The 22,377-nt window shown below is 39.1% G+C and overlaps 1 protein-coding gene across 1 annotated transcript in view; it reads right to left on the bottom strand.

The window, feature by feature from the left end:
- Nucleotides 1-7,045: 7,045 nt before the first annotated feature.
- AACS (acetoacetyl-CoA synthetase) overlaps nt 7,046-22,377 on the bottom strand; it is a 42,832-nt gene continuing 27,500 nt past the window's right edge. Inside the window, exons 9-18 of the mRNA XM_033008359.2 lie at nt 20,179-20,259; nt 18,932-19,056; nt 16,187-16,251; nt 15,882-16,004; nt 14,402-14,515; nt 13,772-13,897; nt 12,118-12,187; nt 11,118-11,176; nt 10,046-10,248; nt 7,046-8,327 (exon numbers count right to left, since the gene is read on the bottom strand). Coding sequence (XP_032864250.2) covers nt 8,190-8,327; nt 10,046-10,248; nt 11,118-11,176; nt 12,118-12,187; nt 13,772-13,897; nt 14,402-14,515; nt 15,882-16,004; nt 16,187-16,251; nt 18,932-19,056; nt 20,179-20,259 — 1,104 coding nt within the window. The 3' untranslated portion in view covers nt 7,046-8,189. The remainder of the gene's footprint in view (nt 8,328-10,045; nt 10,249-11,117; nt 11,177-12,117; nt 12,188-13,771; nt 13,898-14,401; nt 14,516-15,881; nt 16,005-16,186; nt 16,252-18,931; nt 19,057-20,178; nt 20,260-22,377) is intronic.

Below are 22,377 nucleotides of genomic sequence, written 5' to 3'. Positions count from 1 at the left end.
AAGATAATAAATAGATTGAGGAAAAAAAGTTTTATTTTTATGAGCTATTGAAATCTCTATTCCCATCTCCCCAGTTTTAATTCCAGCTGCATTAGGAGAAAATCTCTGTTTTTGGAGCCATGTCTCAATATTTTTATGCCATCAGAACCACCTGTCATCTTTTCAATCTAATTACAGGTTTCACCAGGGGAGTGATAACATCCTGGTATCAGTGTGGGTTTGTAGCTGTCTTTGGCACTCTCCATGTTTCATCACCTTACCATCAGCCTTGTTTTGTTTTTTTTTTTTTTTTCCTGCAGATGTCTTTTCATCTGTCATCCTGCTGGCACAAACACGCTGGGGCCAGGTCTGCCCTCCCTCAGGCTGCATAGCTCAGAACAGGGTCTGGTCCCACTTCAGCATGGGCAAGAGAGAGTTTTGGCAAGGAGGATACAGAGTGCCATGGTAACCCAGCCCCTCCGCATCCCTCTCTGCAGAGATGCAGTTTCTTGCTGCTGCATCACCTGTGAACTTGCCATCTCTTCCTCCTGCTAGCATCTGGAAGCCCGGGGCGGGGGGTGCCCAGCACCCCACAGACACACAGTGAGACACAGCTGGTGCCCAAGACAGCGTTACACAGCCACATCAGTGGAGGACAGACCCTCAGCCCGTGTACGGCCGCAGCACAGAGATGGAGCAACCAGAGAGAGGACGAGCCGAGCTCTGCCCGTGACACCCAGCGCATCCTCCCGCATCCCGGGCAGGGCAGCGAGGCATTGCCCGACTGAGCAGCCACAGTGCTGCCACCCAGCAGCACATGGAACCCCCGCTGGTTACAGACACGGATTATTCTCATCACACCAGTCCTGGCAATACCTGTATTTTTTTGTCCTTTTGCACAAAACTAAAGAGAAATTCCTCTGTGTGCTTTCCCCATTAGGCAAAGCACCAGGACACAAGCAATCAGGCTTTTTTCTCTCCTGCCCCATCAGCCCCTGTAATCCAATTCACACCAGCAGAGTTTAATAATGCCTTTCACCAACACTTGCATTGAGGACAGAGGACAGCGGACTGACAGGCTGATCTCTCCCGCCGATTCCTCCAAACTATTTCATCACTTGGTAACAACAACAAGGGCCCCTGATGTGCTAAAAGCTCACATACACGTGCAGGGGTTTATATGGGCTTGTGATGGTCTGGGCATTCCCTTCCTAATTTCCCTCCCCATGTGCATGCACACAACCTCTAATAATAAAAAGGTTCAGGAAACAGGAAGAAACCCTGAAGTGAAGCATGAAATAGGCTCCACAATTCTAGATAGCCAGGTCCATTTAAAGCCTTGCTTGGCATTTGCATTATAAGAACAAATCCTGTACGAGAATCTTTCTTCATGCTTTATATTCTTGCATTAATTCATGAAGTGTCATGTATCTAGCATATTTTATTATACATGAGAACTAGGCAAATTAAAATTCTCAGTTGAGTATCACGTTTGCACACTCAAGGCCACCTCCTTAGGCCCCATCAAGGCTTAGAAGTCACACCTGTTTAAACTCAGCTCACCTTTTAAACCAAGTTAGTTAAGCTAGCACAAATTCTCATAGTTTTCTTCACGCAGTTTATTTCAATTTAGCTTTAACCTCTTCATAGCTGACATAAGCTGAGGAGAAATACATCTGCTTTACAGAGAAATAAATATGTTGCCCAAGAAGCTAATTACAATTAAGTTCTTGGGGCATAGCTGCTCACTTGCTGAACTGCCAGTCTGTGCCTGTCCCAGACCCATCATCCAGGTGCTCACAGGACCAGCTGCACCAGGTAAGTCCCATCAATTTAAAATCCACCACAAAGGAAGGAAACACAACTCCACATGTCAGTAAGCTCCTAAACCCCACCTTTTCCTGGGCAACAAAAGATGTTGTAGATGCAGGTAGAGATCATGAGAGGTAACAGCGCTATAAACAGACTGGGGCTCTCTGGCTGCTCCAGGAAGAAGAGGCTGAGGTAAACTCTGATTTTTAGAAAGAGAAAAAGCCCATCCATGCTAAGCTGGGGCTTAATTAAAATTAAGCTGTTTGAACCTGACCCTAGAGCTCTCATCCCCATTGAAGAGAAATTGGTCAGTTGAGATTACATTTTACATATAGCTTCCAAAGCGTATTTTTCAAAGTACCAAAGCCAAACTGAACAGGCATCTCCTAGGAAGGGGCGTTGAGCTACAGGCTCCCACCCAGCACAGCAGCCAGGGGCTGCAGAGGGAGGGTCACCACCAGGACCACCTCCCTCCTCCGGCCCCCCCCACACATCCCCATCCACCCACTCTCGAACCTCCACACTGCTGCTGATTCCAGCCCTTCTCTTGACCAGCTCTTGCTGCCCAGCTTAGAGCTCGCTCTTATAAACTAGACCTTCCTTTAAAGGGTGAGGTTAGAGCTGTTTTCCATAGCGCCGCATCCTGGGCTTGGGAGAACATAACCAAGCCATGTTTCTAATGGCGTGCAAGCCATACGGTGGGAAGAAATACTCTGCTATTCCTTGGCAAAACTCAGGCTGTAGATCAATAGGCTACAAGTGTTAGAAACAATCTCTTTGTAAAATGAAAACACGCAGGAATATATCTGTCAGTGGGACTGTTAGCCTGCAACAAGCAATTCTTAACTTCATTTAAATCACTAAGAGGGAACAAAACTGAAAGTGTGGTTTTTTTGAGCAGATGCCTCATTAGTGATGTGAACCTCTACATGTATACTTTAATATGCTATTGTAAACTAATTAACCATCCTGGAGATGATGTTTTTTCCAAGGGACATTATCCTTTCAAGCTGGAATGTCAGGCTGAATGCTGATAAGCCTCTTGAACTTTGCAAAACCACTTGTCAAAAGTAGTAAGATGAAAATTCGTTAACGTCTTCTAATTAAGAAGTACAGTGTCCAATTAAGCTTTCACTAATGTGCTACATAACCCAGTCAAACAATGGCATGCCAAGGATTTTCCCACCCCCACCAACACTGGTTTATCACTTAAGTTCATCTCCAACTGGTGGTTTGGAAGAATTTCTCTGGCCATCAGAAGCAACAATGAGAAATGGTGGACAGCTGCAGCCTGCCACATTAATACTTTGGGATGTCTTATTGTTCTGCAACTGAAATTGTTCCGAGACACTCTTTGACTCACTAATAGCATTTCAGAGGCTGCTTCCCTCCCCTTTGCATAACAGATTCACTCCCACTTTGCACACAGATCATGTAGAGCAAGATGCTCAAACTGATGTTGATTATCTCATTATTTGAACCTAAAAAGGCCCCTAATTCCCAGCAAGGAAAAATATGTGTGCTCTCATCAGCTCTAAGGCTGCTGTACTGGACTGTGGCCATGCTTCACAGCAATTTGTACCCTCATTTTATTTCTGGAAGAATACAGGGTATGACATGTAGCTTCCTCTTTCTACAAAAGATGTAGAAGAAAATTAAGTTGCATCTTGTTGCTGTCTAAGACCCAATTATTTAAGAGCTAAAAATATTCTCCTCACAAAGGAGAAAGATGAACCAAGCATTTCTGGATTTATCTCAGCTCTGTAGGACACAAGATCCAGCCAGTAGACAGACATCTCAGGAAACCAGTAACGAGCTAAAAGATTTAAGTGGAAAAATTGCTCAATGCAGAGCTCCAAAGATCACCTGTAGGAAGACCAAAGCCTTCGTATGTACTAAAACATCTCTGATCAGTCTCAGAGGTGGGCAGAGGTTAAGCGCTTAATAAAGTGACCCACTAGAAGAAAGTGCGGAAACAAAGAAATAAATGAAGCATTTTTAAAAACAACACTTCTTCCAAATCAATGTCTGTTCCATGCTCTGACCCAAGCACGAGAACGTCAGGCAATTTCAAATACCTTGGTTGACAAATGTGTCTCTCCCACCTCACCCAAGCTCTTTACCTCTGAGTACCAAAGAGACAAATTGCAGAATTTAAGGGCCTGATCTCATGCCGCTCCTGCACTGTGCTCCTCTGCCAGCCTTCTCCAGCAAAGGTCTCACACGTTTGCAGAAGTGGTTGCTAACCACAAACCTCCAACAGCCCACTGAGCACCCAAGATTCACACGCTATCTAGGAAGATATTAAATAACTCAATCTTGATATTTAGCCACACTGAAACCCTAATGTGTGTCAGCTGGAGCTGCACTTCCCAACGTGAGGGCTACGGCAGCACTTGCATCCAGGGATGTCACAGGGGGAAGATCATTCCCAAACATCTTCCACAAAGATCCACTTGGACACCGCCCAGCACCTGGACACCATCTTCCTGCCAGAGCATTCCCTACAGGCACCAGTGTCCCAAAACCAAAACCCTACAGTTTTGTCTCAAGAACAAACTCGTACACTGGTACTCCTTACTAATGCATTTTAAATATTATTTTAACACCCGTTTACCTGTGAGACTGACTGCTCTGCCTTGTAAATGATATCTTTTTAAGTATGTATGCATTAAACTGAAAGACAATAATGGCCCCAGGGATGTTGCATTCCATCAGGCAATTACCTGTGTTTTTTAAAATCACTGAATAAGTAATTCACACAAGCAATTTCTCTTGCACATAACAATAAAGAATTTTATCAGCTATGCCCTGCTTGGGCTGTTGTGTACCAGCTCATTTTATTTCTTGAGAACCACACTAACCAGGGAAATTAATTGAAATCATAAGGTAGTGGGAGGGGGAAGTACCTGCTCTAACAGGAGCTGACAAAAGCAGATTTCTAAACAGGGAGTGATAAAACTACCTCTCTCAAAGAGTCAAGGGCAAATGGGCTGATTCCATCACATAATTCAACAGTCACCCTCAAATTTGGAGAAGAATGAGAAAAGCACCTAGCCTGAAGTACCTCTGCTCTGAATTTCCTTGCTATTGAACATTTACATCAGAACTTAAAGCAATTTCCAGAATTAGCTCTATTTGCCTGCCACACATGCCACTAAAATCTGCTTACGTAACTTTCCAGGCAAAACGCTGTGAACCCCGAATTAAAAATAGGCAATAAAAAACCCCTCAAGTGGGCTACACATTCAAGGTACAACTAGCTACACACTGACAAGTCTTTCTGGATAGAAACACCTGAGGTAGGCTCAGCCACGTTCTGCTTACGCCTTAGGAGCATCACAGAGCACAGTCATGGTACTGCCAGGAGCTTTTGTTGCTAACGCTATGGTATGAGGAGCTGCACTGCCGTGCCAGACCTCACCCTTGTAGCCACACGTCTGGGTGCCACCAGTTTGCAAGGACCCCCTTGAAACCACGTTTGGCCATAATCACCCTATGCCCAAGCCCTGGAAAGAACACAGCTAGTTTATAAGCTGGGATGGGAAGTAAAAAAGATTATGTTCTCCGCTTTTCCTTTGCAAACTGTGATGACTTTAGCTCCCTGCTTTCATGCCAGTGATACTGTGAACTAACCCCAACTGGATGGAGTACAGCCATGTTCACAGCTCCATGGCAGTACCCGAAGAAACGGGTCACTTACACTACAGGTAGGCAAAGATAAATGCAAGTTGGATGTTTGGAGGGCAGGATTTGGGACGGGAGGAGCTGCACTCGCAGTCTGGGCAGTGTTCCCAGGTCTGCCTCAGCCTCCTTTCAAGCTCAAGTCACCTCACAGCTTAATGCAAGTACCCACTTACCACTCCTCCTCCCTAGATTCCCATGAGCTGCCGGCAACCAGCACTTCTGAAACAGACCCCTGAAACCAGGGGAGGCACAGGAAGGTCATTTGGCTGCACAGCACACAGTTTGCACTACCCATCAAGGTTTATGGCTATAAAGTCACTTTCAGTACACAGATCAATATATATCTTTTTTTGTTCGTAACTCTAGTCTGGGAAAAGCTTTGCAACATCTGACATTTGCAAGAAATGAAATTATATCTGTTAACACAACTTTCTACGGTGTTTCCAGAAGGATAAAGGGTTTTAAGAAGCAGCCTCTAGGCACTGTATATGTTCTTAATGTATCTGTGCTTCTAAACTATCTTTAATTAATTAAATATCCCCAAAATTACTTATTAATAAGGAACTGTGGGCTTTGTAAACTCCAGACATTTTGCATGAATTAAAGAACAATATAATGAAGTTTTAATGAATACAAAGTCACAGTTAATGCAAAATTTATATACAGCATGCCAGAGGGGAAAGGAATTTAAAAGTACTTTTAATCATAGGTTATTGGCAGCTGGATAGCTCCTTTTTACACTTTTCTAATGGGTGCTTGGTATTTATATTATCACATTTATCATACCAGCATGGTATATTGTCTGACTTGGTACAGTTCAGAAAGTCAAATGGAGAGCAGCTCATTTAAAGCCTCATTTGCTAATGAGGCATTTCTGCAACCTGCAGTGATCGTGGAGCTGGTGTCCACAACGACAGTTCTTTGGATTCAGTCATAGACCACCTGAGAGGGGCTATTCCTCAGCTGCATTTATGGACAGTTTCACTCTTCCTGGATTATCAGCAGCAATATTGAACATTCTGAAACAACCTTCAGCTTACTGGGCCTAGTGAGCTGAGATCTATCATAATGTGGAGCAAGTATGCAATAAACTTCCACTAGCTGCAGCTAAACGTGAGTATGAGCATATAGATTTTATACTAAGTAAGAGTACCCACCTTAGAGTGCACAGATTTATCCCTTTTAGCAGCATTAACGTATCACAATCTACAACTTCTTACTGTACTGACACAAGGCACATTTTCAAGATACTTTCTTTCATTCCTGTTCACCTGTGACCTTCTCAATGAAACAACCATGCATACATAACTAGCAACATTATTTTACTTGACCTAGGCTCTGCATAAAAAAAAACAGGATAAAACTGTCAGAGAACAATAATTTTGTAGTACGGTAGACTTGGATTAAAAATATCATTAAAATCCATAACAAATTATGCTAAAAATTATTATTCCATGACACCCAAAAGGAAAATAAAAATAAGACAATAACTGAAAGTTGAAACAGATGCAATATATATGTATAGATATAATCAATTTCTTTCAATGAACACTTTATCAATGCTGAATGCATTCAAAACAACTGTAAGTACATCCATGATTTTAATGCATTAAATACTTAACCCACAGGACTCAAATAGTACAGGAAATGCTGAATGGCAGAGGTTCGATACAACTAATGCAACTGTATTTGATGAAAAACAAAACAATGTTGTAGTGCTTCCATTTTACTGTTTTAGTATGCTCATTACAGTATTTTTCCCTTTATAAACTGGAAGGATACAGAGCTAGAAAACATCTTAGTCTTTCACTTTCAACATGACATTTAGTAAAAAATGTTACAAAAACCATCAGCTTTTAATAAACAAATAGACTGGAATTCTTCACCTAACGTCACAAGGGATTGTTGCCTTATAGTCAATAAAGTCCTTCAAAACAAGGAAGCAAAATGCTGTCTTCAACTGCAATGATGTTAATCCAGAGTAATGACAGTAAATTCCATGGAAATAACCTGGAGTTATACCAGGAATAAGGAGGTGGTGATTGCTCCCTTACCTTCTGAACCCCCAGAAGTCTATCAACTAAAAGCTTAAAACAGTAAAAACATTACATCACAAAATAAAGCAGCAATTACCTTCAAGGGTACCGTAAGATATTTCAAGACTGAAAATACTCTTGAGTCAAGTCAAATGGGTTTAGTGCATTACGATTTGGCTTTATAAAAACATTTAAATGCACACCACCTATAGAACACTTCCATGTTTTGAGGTCAAGTAGTTAAAATCACTGTATATTCCTTACATGTGACAAACACATGGATTGAAAAAAATGTTGCTAGAAATCCAGTTTAAAAAAAAGAAAGCAAACATTTTATGAAAGAAATACTCTATTTGCAACTAACTTATGCTATTGGTGCTCCTGCTTGATGGGCTGCTGATGTAAATCTAACTAGAAAAGATGCACTCATATATATACACATAAACCAAAACAGGCAGGTTCCTCCTTCCAGGCTGGAAAAAACTCCAAGATATATGGCATATTTAACCAATAAAAGGGAGCTAAACTTTACCCAAGCCTTTCACATAATGCACTTAATGAAGTAATCTTTCTTTTAAAAGAACTGGTATTAAATAGAGCTTTTTCTTTACATACAGTATTGGTATATACAAAACAAACACAGAACAAAGATGCAAAAAAATGAAACAAATGACTTCAGAAGTTCTGAAGCTCAGGAATATTCTGGTATAGGTCCAAAGTCTCTGGGTTTGAGAAAGCTCCCCGCTGCTCAACTTCTTTCCCTGCAATTATTTGCTTCACAGCTACTTCAACTTTTTTCCCATTTATTGTATACTGAAAAACAAAACCAACAATGATAAAATTACACTTTTCATGCAGTAGCTTTATAGAAATATGCATGAAACCCCCCACCAATCCCAGAACTCCAAAATTTAGCACAGTATCTTCCCTTCTCTTTTACACTTGAGGCACCCAAATCTTTCTTCTGAAAATCACTTGAAGAGTAAGTGGAATTCAAAGAAGAGTTTATATGTGATTTTAGTTTATTACTCCTATTTGGTAATACTATGAGAACTGATCAAGCTCCAACTTGGAGAAAGAATTCCACTAAGTTTGCAGTATGTTTAATACCTGGATATCTCATTAAAAACCATGCTTTGTATTACTAACGTCCTAATCACTTCAACACAACTATCCTATTTCTACCAGTATAGCGTGTCAGTATATAGCAGGATTAGATTTATTTTCAGATGAGGATTCAGATACATTTCTGAAAGTAACAGAAAATAGAAAGAGGTTTCCCTTCCAAGCAAGGCTTTCACAGAAAAATGGGGGACAGCTTTGATCATTTCACCACTGACATATTTACCTGAAAGGTAATTAGAATTCACTCAATTGTAAATTCAGTCAAAGTGTGAGCTAATTAATGATCTAAGCAGGCTTTCCTGAGGGGCAGCCCATCACAAACACCTCACTGACATCAACCTCGTGCTGCATATTCAGGTGATTTACACAGTTTACAAGTTCAACAGTTCATGCAGAAGCTAAACTGCAGCCCAGAAAATTTAGACTTTGCCATTTAACAGCTGCAGGGAATTTTACACTCACACAAAGAAGACATTTTGAGCCAAGTATTATTTGCCAACAGCGGCCTGAAACAGAAGTAACTCAACAGATCAGAACCAGATCTCTGTGTGCACTCTGCAGGCTAGCAGTCCTGAGCCTCAGACCACTTCCACATAGAAACACACATTGGCAGTAAAAAGGTATCAGAATATCAAACAATTGGTCTGAAGTCTCAAGTCTTTTCTCTAGGCACACTCAAGTCTATGTCCAAATGGACTTGAGACAACTAAACTCTGCACCCCCATTCTGCTGCTCAGAGCTGTTGAGGAAACTAGCATCAGAGAGGACTATAAAAAAAAAAGCATTCCAACTAGAGTTCATACAGTTGGGAAGAGCACTGTAGAGTAATGCAGCTCCAGAAGACTGAGCATGCAGAGCCTTTAGCCATACAAATTTTTCTCTTCCCTCTCCCTCCTCATAAGCACAAAGATTTTGTTTTAGTTACTGCTACAGTTAAGACAGTGATAGAGCTACATTTAAGTGGCTGAAGAGATGTAAAAGTGAAATAGTTTACAAAATGATTTTATAAATTTGTTCAGTGCTCTCAGCTTTCATAACAATGTCACTTGAAACAGGAAAACAAAAACAAAATAAGCTTACGGGTAGCCAGAAAAGCTGAAGTTAAATTACCTTTTTAATATTTTCCTTTAAAAGGCCTAAGTGTATATTACTGAGAAAACACAACACATTTATAAACTGAGAATGGGCATTTTTAGGTATTGTTAAAAAACAAAAACAAGCTTAGCTGAAAAGGAGATGAAATGATGTTGCTAAGCAACACAGACAAACTATTTATAAAGCTCGAATACACTTTTGAGATGCTAAAATTTCCACGCATGTGGGTTTGAAGAGCAATGACAACTGCTCCTTAATTACTATTCAAGGTGACAAATCAAAAAAAGTAGGCAGCATTTTTCATGACATACCGGAATGCCTTTGGTTTCTAGAATGAGGCTTGGAACATGCCTGGCAGAAAGCGCTATACGTATTGCATCGCGAATTCTTTTCACCAGATCCTCACTGAATGCATAGTTTATTGCCATCTTCAGGAAGAGTATCACCCTCTCCTCCCCATCTTTGTTGTACTGAGGGACACAGAGGCTATCAGAAACCTCCTCAAAGGCTTCAACTGAAAATAAAGGAAGAGTCCTTATTAGCACTTGCATTTGTATATTATTCTGGATGCATGTTTTCTGTGGTTGCACCAAAAGAAATATCACCTCCCTTACAGCTGCAAAGGCAAAACGGGCAATTTAGCTAGGTTATTCTGCAACAATCTTCCCCTCTGGGTTCTCTGAAATTTTAACTCCTGCTCAAGTGAAAATGCAGGTTCAAGTACCATATATATTTATGTCCAGGACAAAAAAAAAATTTGTTGTAACTTTTGGGACAAGTAACAAGCTTTTACACTAAGTCCTTTCCTCTGGCTCTCCTCACAGTCCCCATAGGCATAAACTGCATAGGCAGAAAACTAACACGCCTGTTCACACAAGAACAAGGAGAGGCAACAGGTCCTTAAATCTCAGATTAATATGTTCGCAGGCACAGTTTCACCACCTTTCACAAGACAGACCTTCTTTGAAGCCTTCTGAAAGCACAAGCTCAAAAACTACTTCTAATTATTGGGAAAAATACAATAAAGCCAGTGTCAAGATCTTGTCTTGGGGCAAAAAAAAATAGAAAAAGCTCGGAATTATTCTCTTATAAATCTGCATGATATAATTAGTCTGGTATGCCTTATTATATGAAAGCAACATCTTTTGGAGAACACATCTCAATTAGTCATCTCCAGCCCTACAGATACTTCAGGAAAGCAACCATTTTTGAGCCTACAAAATCAAATTTTACTGTTAATGCTAATATGATCTGTACTGTCTTTCATTTGAAAAATGGCAAGTCTTTTATTACTTAATCCTTCCAAACACCTTTACAATGCTTACATTTCAGATTTAAGGCAATAATGGCACATCTGAAAGAGGTGGAAAGTTAATTTCATACCTATGTTATAGATTTCAGAACTTCCGAATCTTACTCCATTTGGATTTAATGTACCATCACTGAAAAATCACACACAAACAAAAAGAAGCATTAAAATGTGATTAGAGTTTGTTGAAAAGAGAAAAATTGAAACAATTAACAAAGTCTCTCTGCATTCCATACAGTGAATATGCAGCCACATTAGAAACAGAATTTTAGAAGAGTTTGATTCAAAAAGGCATTTTGCTCACTAGAATTAAGTTGTACAGGGAACCTCAACACTATTCATTCACCGTCCATAGTCCCTCCCCTCTCCAGTAGCCTACAAATCCCCACACATATGACTGATGACAACACAGACCAAGAATCTTTGTAGTACTCCATCATATTGCAGTTGCATATCATTACTTTCCAGTCTCCTATAGCTGGAACTTGTTTCATATATAGCAGCCTCACACCGTATGTCTGTTGAGTAGGTCTATTTGTGACAGTGCCAGTCACAGCTTCAAGGCATCCACTCAACTTTGTTTCAAACAGCAACTTTTAAATGCAAGCAGAGAATTTAGCCACAATTGTGATCATGAATGTCTCTGATTGCTAACACAAGCACAACTTAATACCTGACCTTCTTTAATTAAGTTTTGCTGTGAAGCAAGTCAATGGCAAAGCTAAGACCAGAAGACAAGTTTCCTGATTCATCACCTTGAATGTGCTGCATGTACCCTCAATTCAAACTCTTAATACATGATCATTATAAACCATGGAACACAAAACCACCTAAGTCCAATCCTGTCTCGTGTTCACATAGGAAAAAAAGCAGGGTAGAACTTTGAAATGGGCTCCCTTCCCTCTAATCCAGCCGCTCTGATTAATTTAAGAGTTGAAATCCACAATACTGGATATAACAAAATGACTATAAAGCTAACAGGCATGATGGAGAATCATGTACATTATGCTCTAAGGCAAAGTTTGTAAATTTTAACATGTGTTTACTCAGAACACTTTCACCAAAATACTATACCTGCGGCCCAGCATGACAATTCCTCCTGTCTTGGGATTAATTTTGCAGTAATCACCGTGGGCCCAAACACCTATTGGAGAATCACAGAGGTTAAGTAGCTGATTTCTCAGTCACCCAGTCATGGCAGACATTTGTGTGACAACTCACGTTAACTTCATAAAACACATACAAAAATACAACATATCTGATACACTCTAAGAAATACCCACAACAAATGTAGCAGTACTTAACTACGCAAACAATCCACATTGCATTTACTACAAAGCTAGCACACAAGAATAAATCACACATTAGGACCAAACCCTAGGTTATCTTCTGATTGCTTGTTTGCATGGCTATAAAGCATCCTTTAGAAGACAGATGAATAGCTGTTCTGAATACCACATTCTGAGGAAATTGGAAGAATCTTCCACAAATGTAACAATATTCCCACCAGTCTTTCTTGATTCACTTTTATGATGTACAATTCTGTGCAAGAAGCTTTCTAGGCTTGCACAATAGGTCTCAACAATTCCCTAGGGAGCTTATGTGCTTCATGTTCTTGATTTGTGTTAATGTAAAATCAGATTTGACTTTTCAGAGCTAGAGTAAGCTTTATATTATTTTTAAGATTAATACTGCTGCAGCAGCCTGCTACAAACAGAAATAAAAGCCAATTCCACTCAAATTTTTCTAAAGAAAAATGAAACCTACATTATTTGTCCATGCATGTGCACATAAAACCATTTTCTAACTGTTACATTAACCCCTATTACAAGGAAATACAGAAAAGGTGTTTCAGACAGCATCTCTGGACTGCAGTGATTTCAGCCTAAAAACTGTCATACAGATTTATTTTTTTTCCATTTACTGTTGTCAGACTTACATGCAGATTGCAACTTCCACATTCCCTAATTTTCCGACGTATCTCCTGCTGCATGTCCTGACTCCTCTTGTGAATTCCCTCCATATAGCTGCCATTTAAGTTTGTCTCCAAAAATCAGCAGATGGAGGTCCTGCTCCTATAAAAGCCCCTGCCCAGTAGGCAGCAGGGAGTTCAGCATCACTGTGCCACAAGCAAAAGTTCTGGATGAGCAGAGCCCTCCACAATTATTAGGAAGAAAGGCTCTGGCCCACAGTACCTGTTCCTTTACTCTTCCCACCACTGGAAGACTGTACGAATGCAGAATATGCATGTCTGAGGCACCATATACTTAAACCTCATGCTAATGAGGTGGCAGGTCAGCACTTATCCCTTAGGATTCACTCCTCCAGCTAGGTAGGAGCAGTATGGCAGAGGCGCAGTAGCACTCATTAATGGAGGACTGCTCCCTGACCTATTCAGCACTCTCATTTCACACTCACATCAAGCAGTCTATGTCTGCACTACAGATTATCAGGCTGTTAGTCATATCTGCCAAACAAGAGCAAGAGCAAAATGGGATTGGAGCTTTCCAGAAGTTCTTATTAAATTAATTTGGACCCATATTCAAAACAAAGCACTAGAAAACAGAGTGAGATATTATGACACATTGAGTTCCCACCCTGGAAACCTAGATTCAGAGCTGCACCTGCCCATCACCGGGCAAAAACAAACCTATACTGTCCTACAAGCAGCAGTACAATCTATATCCTTGGTTAGTTAGAGCAATATCCAAAGCCTTTCATTACCTACCTGGGAATTTTGAAAAATAAGCCTTCCTGTATTTGTTTCCATTCTCATCATTCCAGAAATGTGTAGGCTGACAGGGAATAGGCTTGGTACAAACCAGCTCTCCGCTTTCACCCCAAACTGGTTTTCCTGTTTACAAAGACAGGTATTTTTTGAATTTCCCTTCCATAAACAGAGTACCAAAGCAAAGAGCATATACAGTTATTACTTACATGCTAGACATTGATGTAGATATGTGAGGAGCTGTGACTGGTGGTATTAACAGCTTGTGTTCAATTCCGAAACTCATCCTTAACTTAACCTCAGTAACTTCAGAAGAGTTACACCACAGGGTGGAAGCCAGCCTGGCATCCACAGCAACGTAGCTCATTCACATGCACACAAGAGGCCAGAATTTGGCCTTGATGTGCTCTAGTAGTGTAAGGGGAAGGAGGGCCTTTTCACACATTGATTATCTTCACTAGAGTCCTGTACCATCCAGACCAGATGGAACCAGGTGCAGGTTTTGTGGAACATGTTTTCCAAGTGAAATCACCCATTTAACAGCTGACTGTTTATCCATCTGATGAATGAAACTTAACATCATGTAACTATTGTATTTTGTAAGTGTGCATAATATTTTTGGTAAGTTACCTTCATCATTCCATGCTTCTACAGCCATTCCAAGATTTCTAGCCTGAATTTCTCCTTTGTAAACTGGAATTGTGACATTCTGACCCATGAAACACGAAATTATATCTGTTCCACCTAAAATAAGAGAAGTCCATTTAGAATACACTACTTTTGTGAAAAAGCAAAACTGAAAACTACATAACTACTCTAGAACAGGAAACTGCCACCTCTGCCAAATACTTCTGATCTACATTAAGCAGCTTAGAATAGACAGTATTATATAGGACGTTATGAGACTTAATAAAATGTTTCTTTTTTTACTTTATATGTCTTTTTACACATGTATGCCCTTCATGCAGAAATACCCCTCAAGGCATAACTTTTCTTCTTCCAAAGGTTTCTTTAATCGCATTTAAGGAAATTTCTGTTTATATGAGAGTGAGAAAATAAACAGGCCCCAGTTTGCAGACTTAAGACATTTAAGATCACTTAGAAATGTCTTGTTTGTTTTCATTAGTTTAAAGCAATCAGGCAAGATATTCCACTCAATATTTGTTAGCTTTTATATTTTGTTCTCATTAGCATGAAGGGGGTAGGGGGAAAGGGGAGCCATGCCTACAAGATGAACAGTTACCTTAATAAAAATAGATACTGTCAAAGTGCTTACTTAACTGAAATATTTCTAGTCTTTCTAGGACTTCAAGGAAGTAGAATTATAAAACACAAATCAATCATGTTAACTTTACTCAAAAATAGTTTCCTGCATTTGAGACTATTAATGTCTCTAGTAGCAAGTTCAGGATTCAGCACTACTCTCACTAAGACCAGTCCAAGGTGACTTCAGTATCAGAATAGTAAGACTTTAAAAATCCAACTGCACGGAGTTAAAAAGCCCTTTGAAAAAGTCAGTCCTTGTTACAAAACAGAATGAGGAGTTCTGTGGTGGACCTTATGTGAATAGAAGTTGCCTCAGCTAGCAGCCCTCACAACAAACTGCACAGTATGTGGGCTTGATATTTCTCTAATTATATAATTTACAAAAAAAATCTGTCTGCAGTGCCAATTACTTGGCACAAAAGAATTGAAATGGGAACATGGAACAACCTCTCCAAGAGGTATTTTCTGCTAAAGTCAGCTACTTGCAGAACAGTATGTTCTGTAGGTTAATAGACCCTTTTCTTGATCTCACCCTGTTACCCCTAAGGACAGCCAGTCAAAATAAATGATCCTACTTAAAAAAACCCCTAAAACCCAAAGCATCCACCATGTCAGAAACATTCCACCTAAAAGCCTTTGAGTGTACGAGCTTCACTATGGCGTTGCATTATGAATTATGCAGAAAAACTCTGCACTAAAAAGACAATTAATTCCAGTTTAACTGTAACGAAGCCTGAATGATCCAAGGTTTAAGCTTCCCAAATATACAGAAGCAAACAAGCAAGAAGGAAGTGTGCAGGCAATGAACAGCATTAGTAAGATGCCTGCAGCATAAAAGCATCACCTGAAATGGATCCCAGGAGAACGCTGCTTTTTATATGTTTGTAGACATACTCATAGCTTTGAGATTTGAGTGGTGATCCTGTAGACAGTATAGTGTGAAGCGTTTGGAGATTGTGTGTTTCACCTTAAAAAGGAGGAAATCAACAAAATAGGTTAATGGAGAATTTTTACAAGAGCTTCTAACTATTTGTCAGTACAATCCAGAATAATTACATAAAGGACTTTGTGACAAGATACTGGGCCAGAAACAGGAGAGGAAAGGTAGGAGGGTGGATAGAAGAGATTCGATAGCTTTTTGAAGCTTACATGGTTTTAAATTTTTCTCTTCTAGCACAGCCAGCCACTTTGCACCCGTTCCAAGGATGGTGATCCTACAGGGAAAAAAGTTTAAATGTTTTGCATATTTAAATATGCTAAGATTCTAACGACCTGCAATTCCCACTGCAATAAGCAGAGGCTGTTAGGCACTCTGTACACTGATTAGTCAAGCAATGCAGTCTCTTAAAGCTTTCTAAGTGCAAGACACATCCTTTTGAGCAATCAAAATTAGTCAGATCACATGTCATTTCTGCAGCTTTGAAACTTTTAATTCTATCCTTAAATATTAAGCAAAGCTTTCTCACCTCATGGAAAACATTCACTTTCATTTAGAGGAATTCATAACTGCAGAATACTCCAAAGATATCACAATATGTTATAGCGTTTACTTCACTAATGGGCTATAATTGTCACTAAGATGTTTAATACTCACATATAAAAATTTTGCCAATTTGGGGCATAGTTTAACAAAGAATACTTCACTCTGAAGACAGCAGTCTGATTTTCTCTTAGATAGTTCTGTTTCCACTGATGAAAGTCTGAGTTGCAGGTACCTAATTGAACATGAAATTTGGCCTAGCTAACTGAACAACTGAGTTCCACCCTTGCAAAAAGCGTAGAGATCTCCAATATAGCAATCTAAATGTGAAATGAAGGCTGTACCCCTTCCCTACTCTGATGAAAGTGCTAGTTTAATGCTTCTGCTGACTTTCAGGAAGTCCTCTTCCCTGCCTTCTGCTATTTCTGATTACAGCAATAAACACACTCAGGAAAATGCATAAGGACAATAAGGGTAAGGGATGCAGTCTAAGTGCACAGAACATGGACAATACATTTATCAGTAAAACTTAAAATAAGCTCCTGCTATCTTCGCTTTTACTCTAAAGTCAAGATGAACAGTAGAACAGCTCTTGAGATAATACAGTTTCAGACACAGAGAAAAGGCTATTTCAATATTATCAAAAGGGGATGTCTTCCTTTGTCATTTAGGTGGATGACCTGAGAGGCTTTTGGGTAGGGACAGACTATGTGCACAAACACATCAGGGCACAGTGCAATTTATCAGGTACATGGGAACAGCATTGTGAAAGCCCACAGAAGCATACTGCTCCTCCAGCTACCACGTACCACAATCACGTGAACTATTTTGACTCTTGTGTAATATCTTTTCTTCCATGCTTCAAATTATCACTTGTTTTACAGTTAGAATACGTAATGCTTCTCTGTTTATTTTTAAGCTCTTTGACACTTCCTCTACAGCACACGTAGAGCCTAGTCTCCTATTACTGCCTTCCAAATGCTACATAGTTGGTGGATGGTGACTAAATACAATTCACTTGTACAGATCTTTAATTGATGTCCACTTAAGTAATTCTTGTCATGCAGTATGAGATATGTTGATGATACTATAAGAATATGCTGTCTGAAGGAAAGTATGGTACATCTTCAGAGAAGGTAGTCTTAACATGTTGAAGCCTTTTTTTTAAAATATGTAACATATGACTGAGTTGGGAACAGACTGCATTATGAAGTACCACACAGATGGCCACCGCTTTTAGCACCAGATTACAAAAGTGAGACATGCAGACACATTTCAGTTATCTTCACTTACTTTTGGCATGTAGAAACAATGCTTAAAAATAAGCTGTGTTATTTCTTGATTCTAAATTTTTGCCTGTTGTTCTACTGGGGTTTTTTTGGAGGGTGGGGGGTGTCTTAAGTTTGTGGGTTTGTTTTGTGTTTTTTTTTTTTTTTTTTTTTTTGTTGTTGTTTTTGTTTTGTTTTTTTTTTTTTTACTGGAAGAATTCTGACTAGGCATTAACCTTCAACTACAATAGCTAGAGACAAAATGTCAGTCTTTAAATAATACATGTCACAAAACACAAAGTGAAGTTTAAATTATTAATTATCAAGTGTCAGAAAGTTAATCTTTTGGCATCCACTTTCTACCACAAATGAATTAATTTTAATTATCAATTAAAAATGAAAATCATTATTTTACCAGCAATAACATTCAGATCTACTCTTTACATCCAGTTGGCAAAATAGGACAGTTACCAAAAAAAAAAAAAAAAAAATAAAAATCGAAGTTTAACCAGTGTACAAAGCTAAATACCACCACAGGATTTCACAGCTGTTTAGCCAACACCTGCCATTTCTCTAGGCTTCGAGAGAGGGCACTGTGAGCATTTTAAGGCACAAAGAACTGTGTAAAACAATTAACAAACAGCTCAACAGGGAGAATTAGGCATTATAGATTAAAAAGCAAAATATGAAAATATAAGCAACCCTGCTGAGCCTTTCCAGTCAATTTATGTCTTTAAGTCAAAGTGCTATATTGAATCTTATGTTGAGCTGCTTGAAATAAAGGATTCTTATTTTCTTGAGTATGCTGAGAAATTACTCTTCAGATTGCTCCCAATTACTGACTTCTCAAAAGGCTGCTCTTGAAAACTGACTATTGAACCAAAATTCTTTGTTTGCCTGGAATCCAAATACTTGACTCAAATTTGAAACAATCAGCTCTTTGTTTCTTCTGCTTGTTCTCAAAGACTGTTTTAGTACAAAATTTTAAAAATTAGTTCCACTCAAGGTTAAGCCAAAAGATAAACTATGTCATGCTACATAACAGTTTCTGACCAAGGGAATGACACCTTTAATGAGGTTGCTCATATGCGGTCATTGTAACAGGAACAAAGACCATTATCCTTCCATTTAATCTTGTTTACATACCCTAGTCTATCAGTCAAGTCCCAGAGGACATTAGGTGATGGAATAAGAGGAGATCCATCATACAGGACCACTGAAGCTCCTGTAGCAAGTGCAGTCACTAGCCAATTCCACATCATCCAGCCAGTCTGGAAACAAGAAAATACATACATTAGTTTCTATCTTTGTCAGCTAGCTGTCCACTTTTCTGTCAGCCCTATCAGAGGATCAGGAATGTTGCTTGCTGTCGTATCCTGGTAGAAGAGCTACAGGCAACTAGAAAATGATGGACAGGTGTACCTCTTGGCGGAATCATCTGGACCAAAGCATGCTCCCTGCCCTTATGCAAGAGGGGCCATCTTCCCCTCCACTCTCCTTGCCTGAAGTTTTCTTGCTTTAAGAAACTGTTCAACCAACACCTGAGTTCGTGCCCACCTCTGCTGATTACATCTAATTGTATTATTTAGGAATCAGAAAATAAGGCTGGAGCACTGTTTATCCTCTCACCTGTCCCAAGACTGTATCATCTACATGCTCCTGATGGATGTTCATTTAATTTATCCTTACAAATACCTAATGCAATGGGGATTCCATACCTCCCTATATACACACCTTTAAAGCATGAGTGAAGAGACAGGACAACTGTGGCACAAGGTAATTATAATGACTCCTCCATGAAGATATTGCAAACCAACTAGTAATGTTTAAGTTCAGAAAGGAACTCATGAGGAAAGACATTAGCTTTCTCAAACTGTTACAGCAATAGAGGATTCTGGAGTAATTTTCTTTACCACAGCATTAGGAAAAAAAAGCCCACCACATAACGGAACTCCTATATACATCAGTTTTATTCCCTTTCCTTTACTAAATTTTGACTTGTGGAGCTTCTTTCCTCCCCACCAAAACAAAAAGACGTAACAGAAATTCTCATCTTCAGTATGGTCTAGCTTTGCATGATGCAGGAAGGTAGAGCCTGTTTTAGGTGATATTGATGAGGCAGTTAGATCAATAAACCTAGAGACTGTAAAAATCAATCCATTTTCCTCACCAATTAGATCAGAAAGGTTTAACAAGGGTTTGACCTTTTATCAGAAAGGTCCCTGTTGCATTTTACTATTCCACCTGATTTTTTTTTAAAATCAGTTCAGTAGAACAATCCCTTGCAGAACAATAATTAAAAATACATAAAAATGTATTTGTATATTTGTATGAAAAGCTCCTCCATCTTTATAAGAAAAATATTTAAAAATGCCTTAATAAGCCACACTTGCCGTTGTATAGTACATAATAATGTCATTGCTGGTCATGTTGCCATGAAGAATGTGTTCCTTCAGATGCTGTATGAGCGTGCCCTGGAAAAAGAATAGTGAAAGAAAAATGTAAGTTCGCATAAATGAAAAGCAACACTCTGACAACACATTAAGACTTCAAAAAAACTGATGATGTCAATACTTTGCAGGACGTACTCCAGGATTAAAGGCAAGTATTTCCTTTAACCACAACTGAAGTAAATCCCAGGGCCTGTCTACAACAGCAGCAGCAATTGCATTCTCCATTTTCTCACATAACTTCTCAGCCTCTCTCATTAGACCTCAGCAGTTCCCACTGCACATCACTTAATCCACGGAATAAATAACATCCTTCACTTCCAACTCTACTTGGCCATCAGAGTTGCAGAGTACTCCATGCAGGCTATAATTTTAACAGCATGCTTTTACCAGTCAGATTTTCCAAGACAAGCCCTTTGACAGAGTTTCATTTTCAGTATATCTAGGCAACTGGAAGGAATGAAGGAACTAGAGTTTCTGTAAACTGCAGCAGCTACTATTTATCCAAACTATCTTATCTATTAACATCTAGGAAACAAAAAGACCTAACTATAGACATCTCTTGTAAACATTGAAGTGACTAGCAATGTGAAAAATCCCACTAATCAAAGAATCAATATTAATAACATAGTTAAACACATTCCTTTTCTCTTTTGTTGGAAGTGTTGCTAGAGTACCTTTCTGATCATCATTAAAACATAACTAGTTAGGATAAATAAATTTACAAACTACTTCATTAAGTCACTTCACTGCAGTGACAAATTAATGTGGCTGATTTTAAAATAAAGATGGTTTTTGCATTTATGCAAGTAGTTATAGTGGATCTATTAAGAGCCTCATAAGCATGAAATAGGATTTTTACTGAAAGAAAACAGATTACAGATAACACTTAAAATGAAGGAGAGTCGTATAACTGGCACACACTTCGGGAGAAAATGGAGAAAACCTTAAATAAAAATAAAGGGGTAAATGTTATTTTCCCTTTGCAGCTCAAAGGCACCAGGTCTGAATTCACCTACTACTGTTTGAATATACTAAACTGTCACAATGCTGCCACCTAGCTATAGCTACCATTATCTACATTTAAAATTCTTTCAAAATTCAGGATTTAGAAACACTGTGTCTAACGTAACAACTAATAAGGTTGCCAAAAGAAATGCAGGTGTTAACATAATTATTCCATTTCTAAAAGTAACCACATTGCCCCTGCAGGAGAATCTGAATGAGCCACACAAAATAGTGAAATCAAAAGTCAAATTCAATTAAAATAAATATTGTCTTTCTTCTTTTCTTCATTTAGTTGTTGCTATTTCACAGTTTTTGAACTAAAAGGAAATTTTTTAACAATGATTTTAGGTAGAGGTTTTGAACTATTCCCCTGCAAACTCTGATAAGTCTCAGTCCAGAAACTAAGGTATTGTGGTAGAAGGCACAGCTGCCCTGAAGAGCTTAAAGATGCTCTCTCTAGTTTATTTATAGGACTTCTTTATTTACAGTACTTGTACGACCCTCAAAATAAATCCTAAGCATTTAACATTTCATGACACAGATCTGGCAGCTGATAAAGACTTAGTGGTCTGCTTGTCTTCACTGGGTTTAACATACAGCTGATAAAGTGCTGAGCATCTGGAGCATCAAAAAAATCAGTAGGCAAGGCCGCTCCTGAGCCACACTGTCAGCGCATAAGGGACCAGTGCTAAGAGGTTACACAGCTGAGGGAGCAGCTACTCACGGCTGCTGGTTCTGGTCTCAAACCAGCAGTGTTCTCTGTACAGCGTTCAGAAAGAGTCTGAGCATGCAAAATTCCAAGTGATTTGCCTACGGTTACATAAGATGTCTGTAGCAGTGCAGCTATTTAAGCCCAGGTCTTGTGAGTCCTTAAGATGGATAGAAATGAACTGATTAGGATTTTGTAAAGAAATTTTCTCCTTAGATAGTTGGGAATATGGAATAACTGAACAGAAGTCTGTATGAATGAAGTAAGAATAACCACTGTTTTTAGGATTTAGTAATCTTAATTACTGATATTTTTCAAATATTAGAAAGAACCCTCCAAATGTCTTTCTGTAGCACACCCAATTGTTCAATACAATATAGCTTTGCTTCTAAGACCAGAAAGGTCTTACTCCCTCCAAGGCACTA

The sequence above is a fragment of the Tyto alba genome, unplaced genomic scaffold (assembly GCF_018691265.1).
Source record: "Tyto alba isolate M040663 unplaced genomic scaffold, T.alba_DEE_v4.0 Super-Scaffold_44, whole genome shotgun sequence".
Lineage (NCBI taxonomy): Eukaryota > Metazoa > Chordata > Aves > Strigiformes > Tytonidae > Tyto > Tyto alba.
Note: the sequence above shows the minus strand (reverse complement) of the source record. Positions and strands in the feature narration are given on the sequence as shown.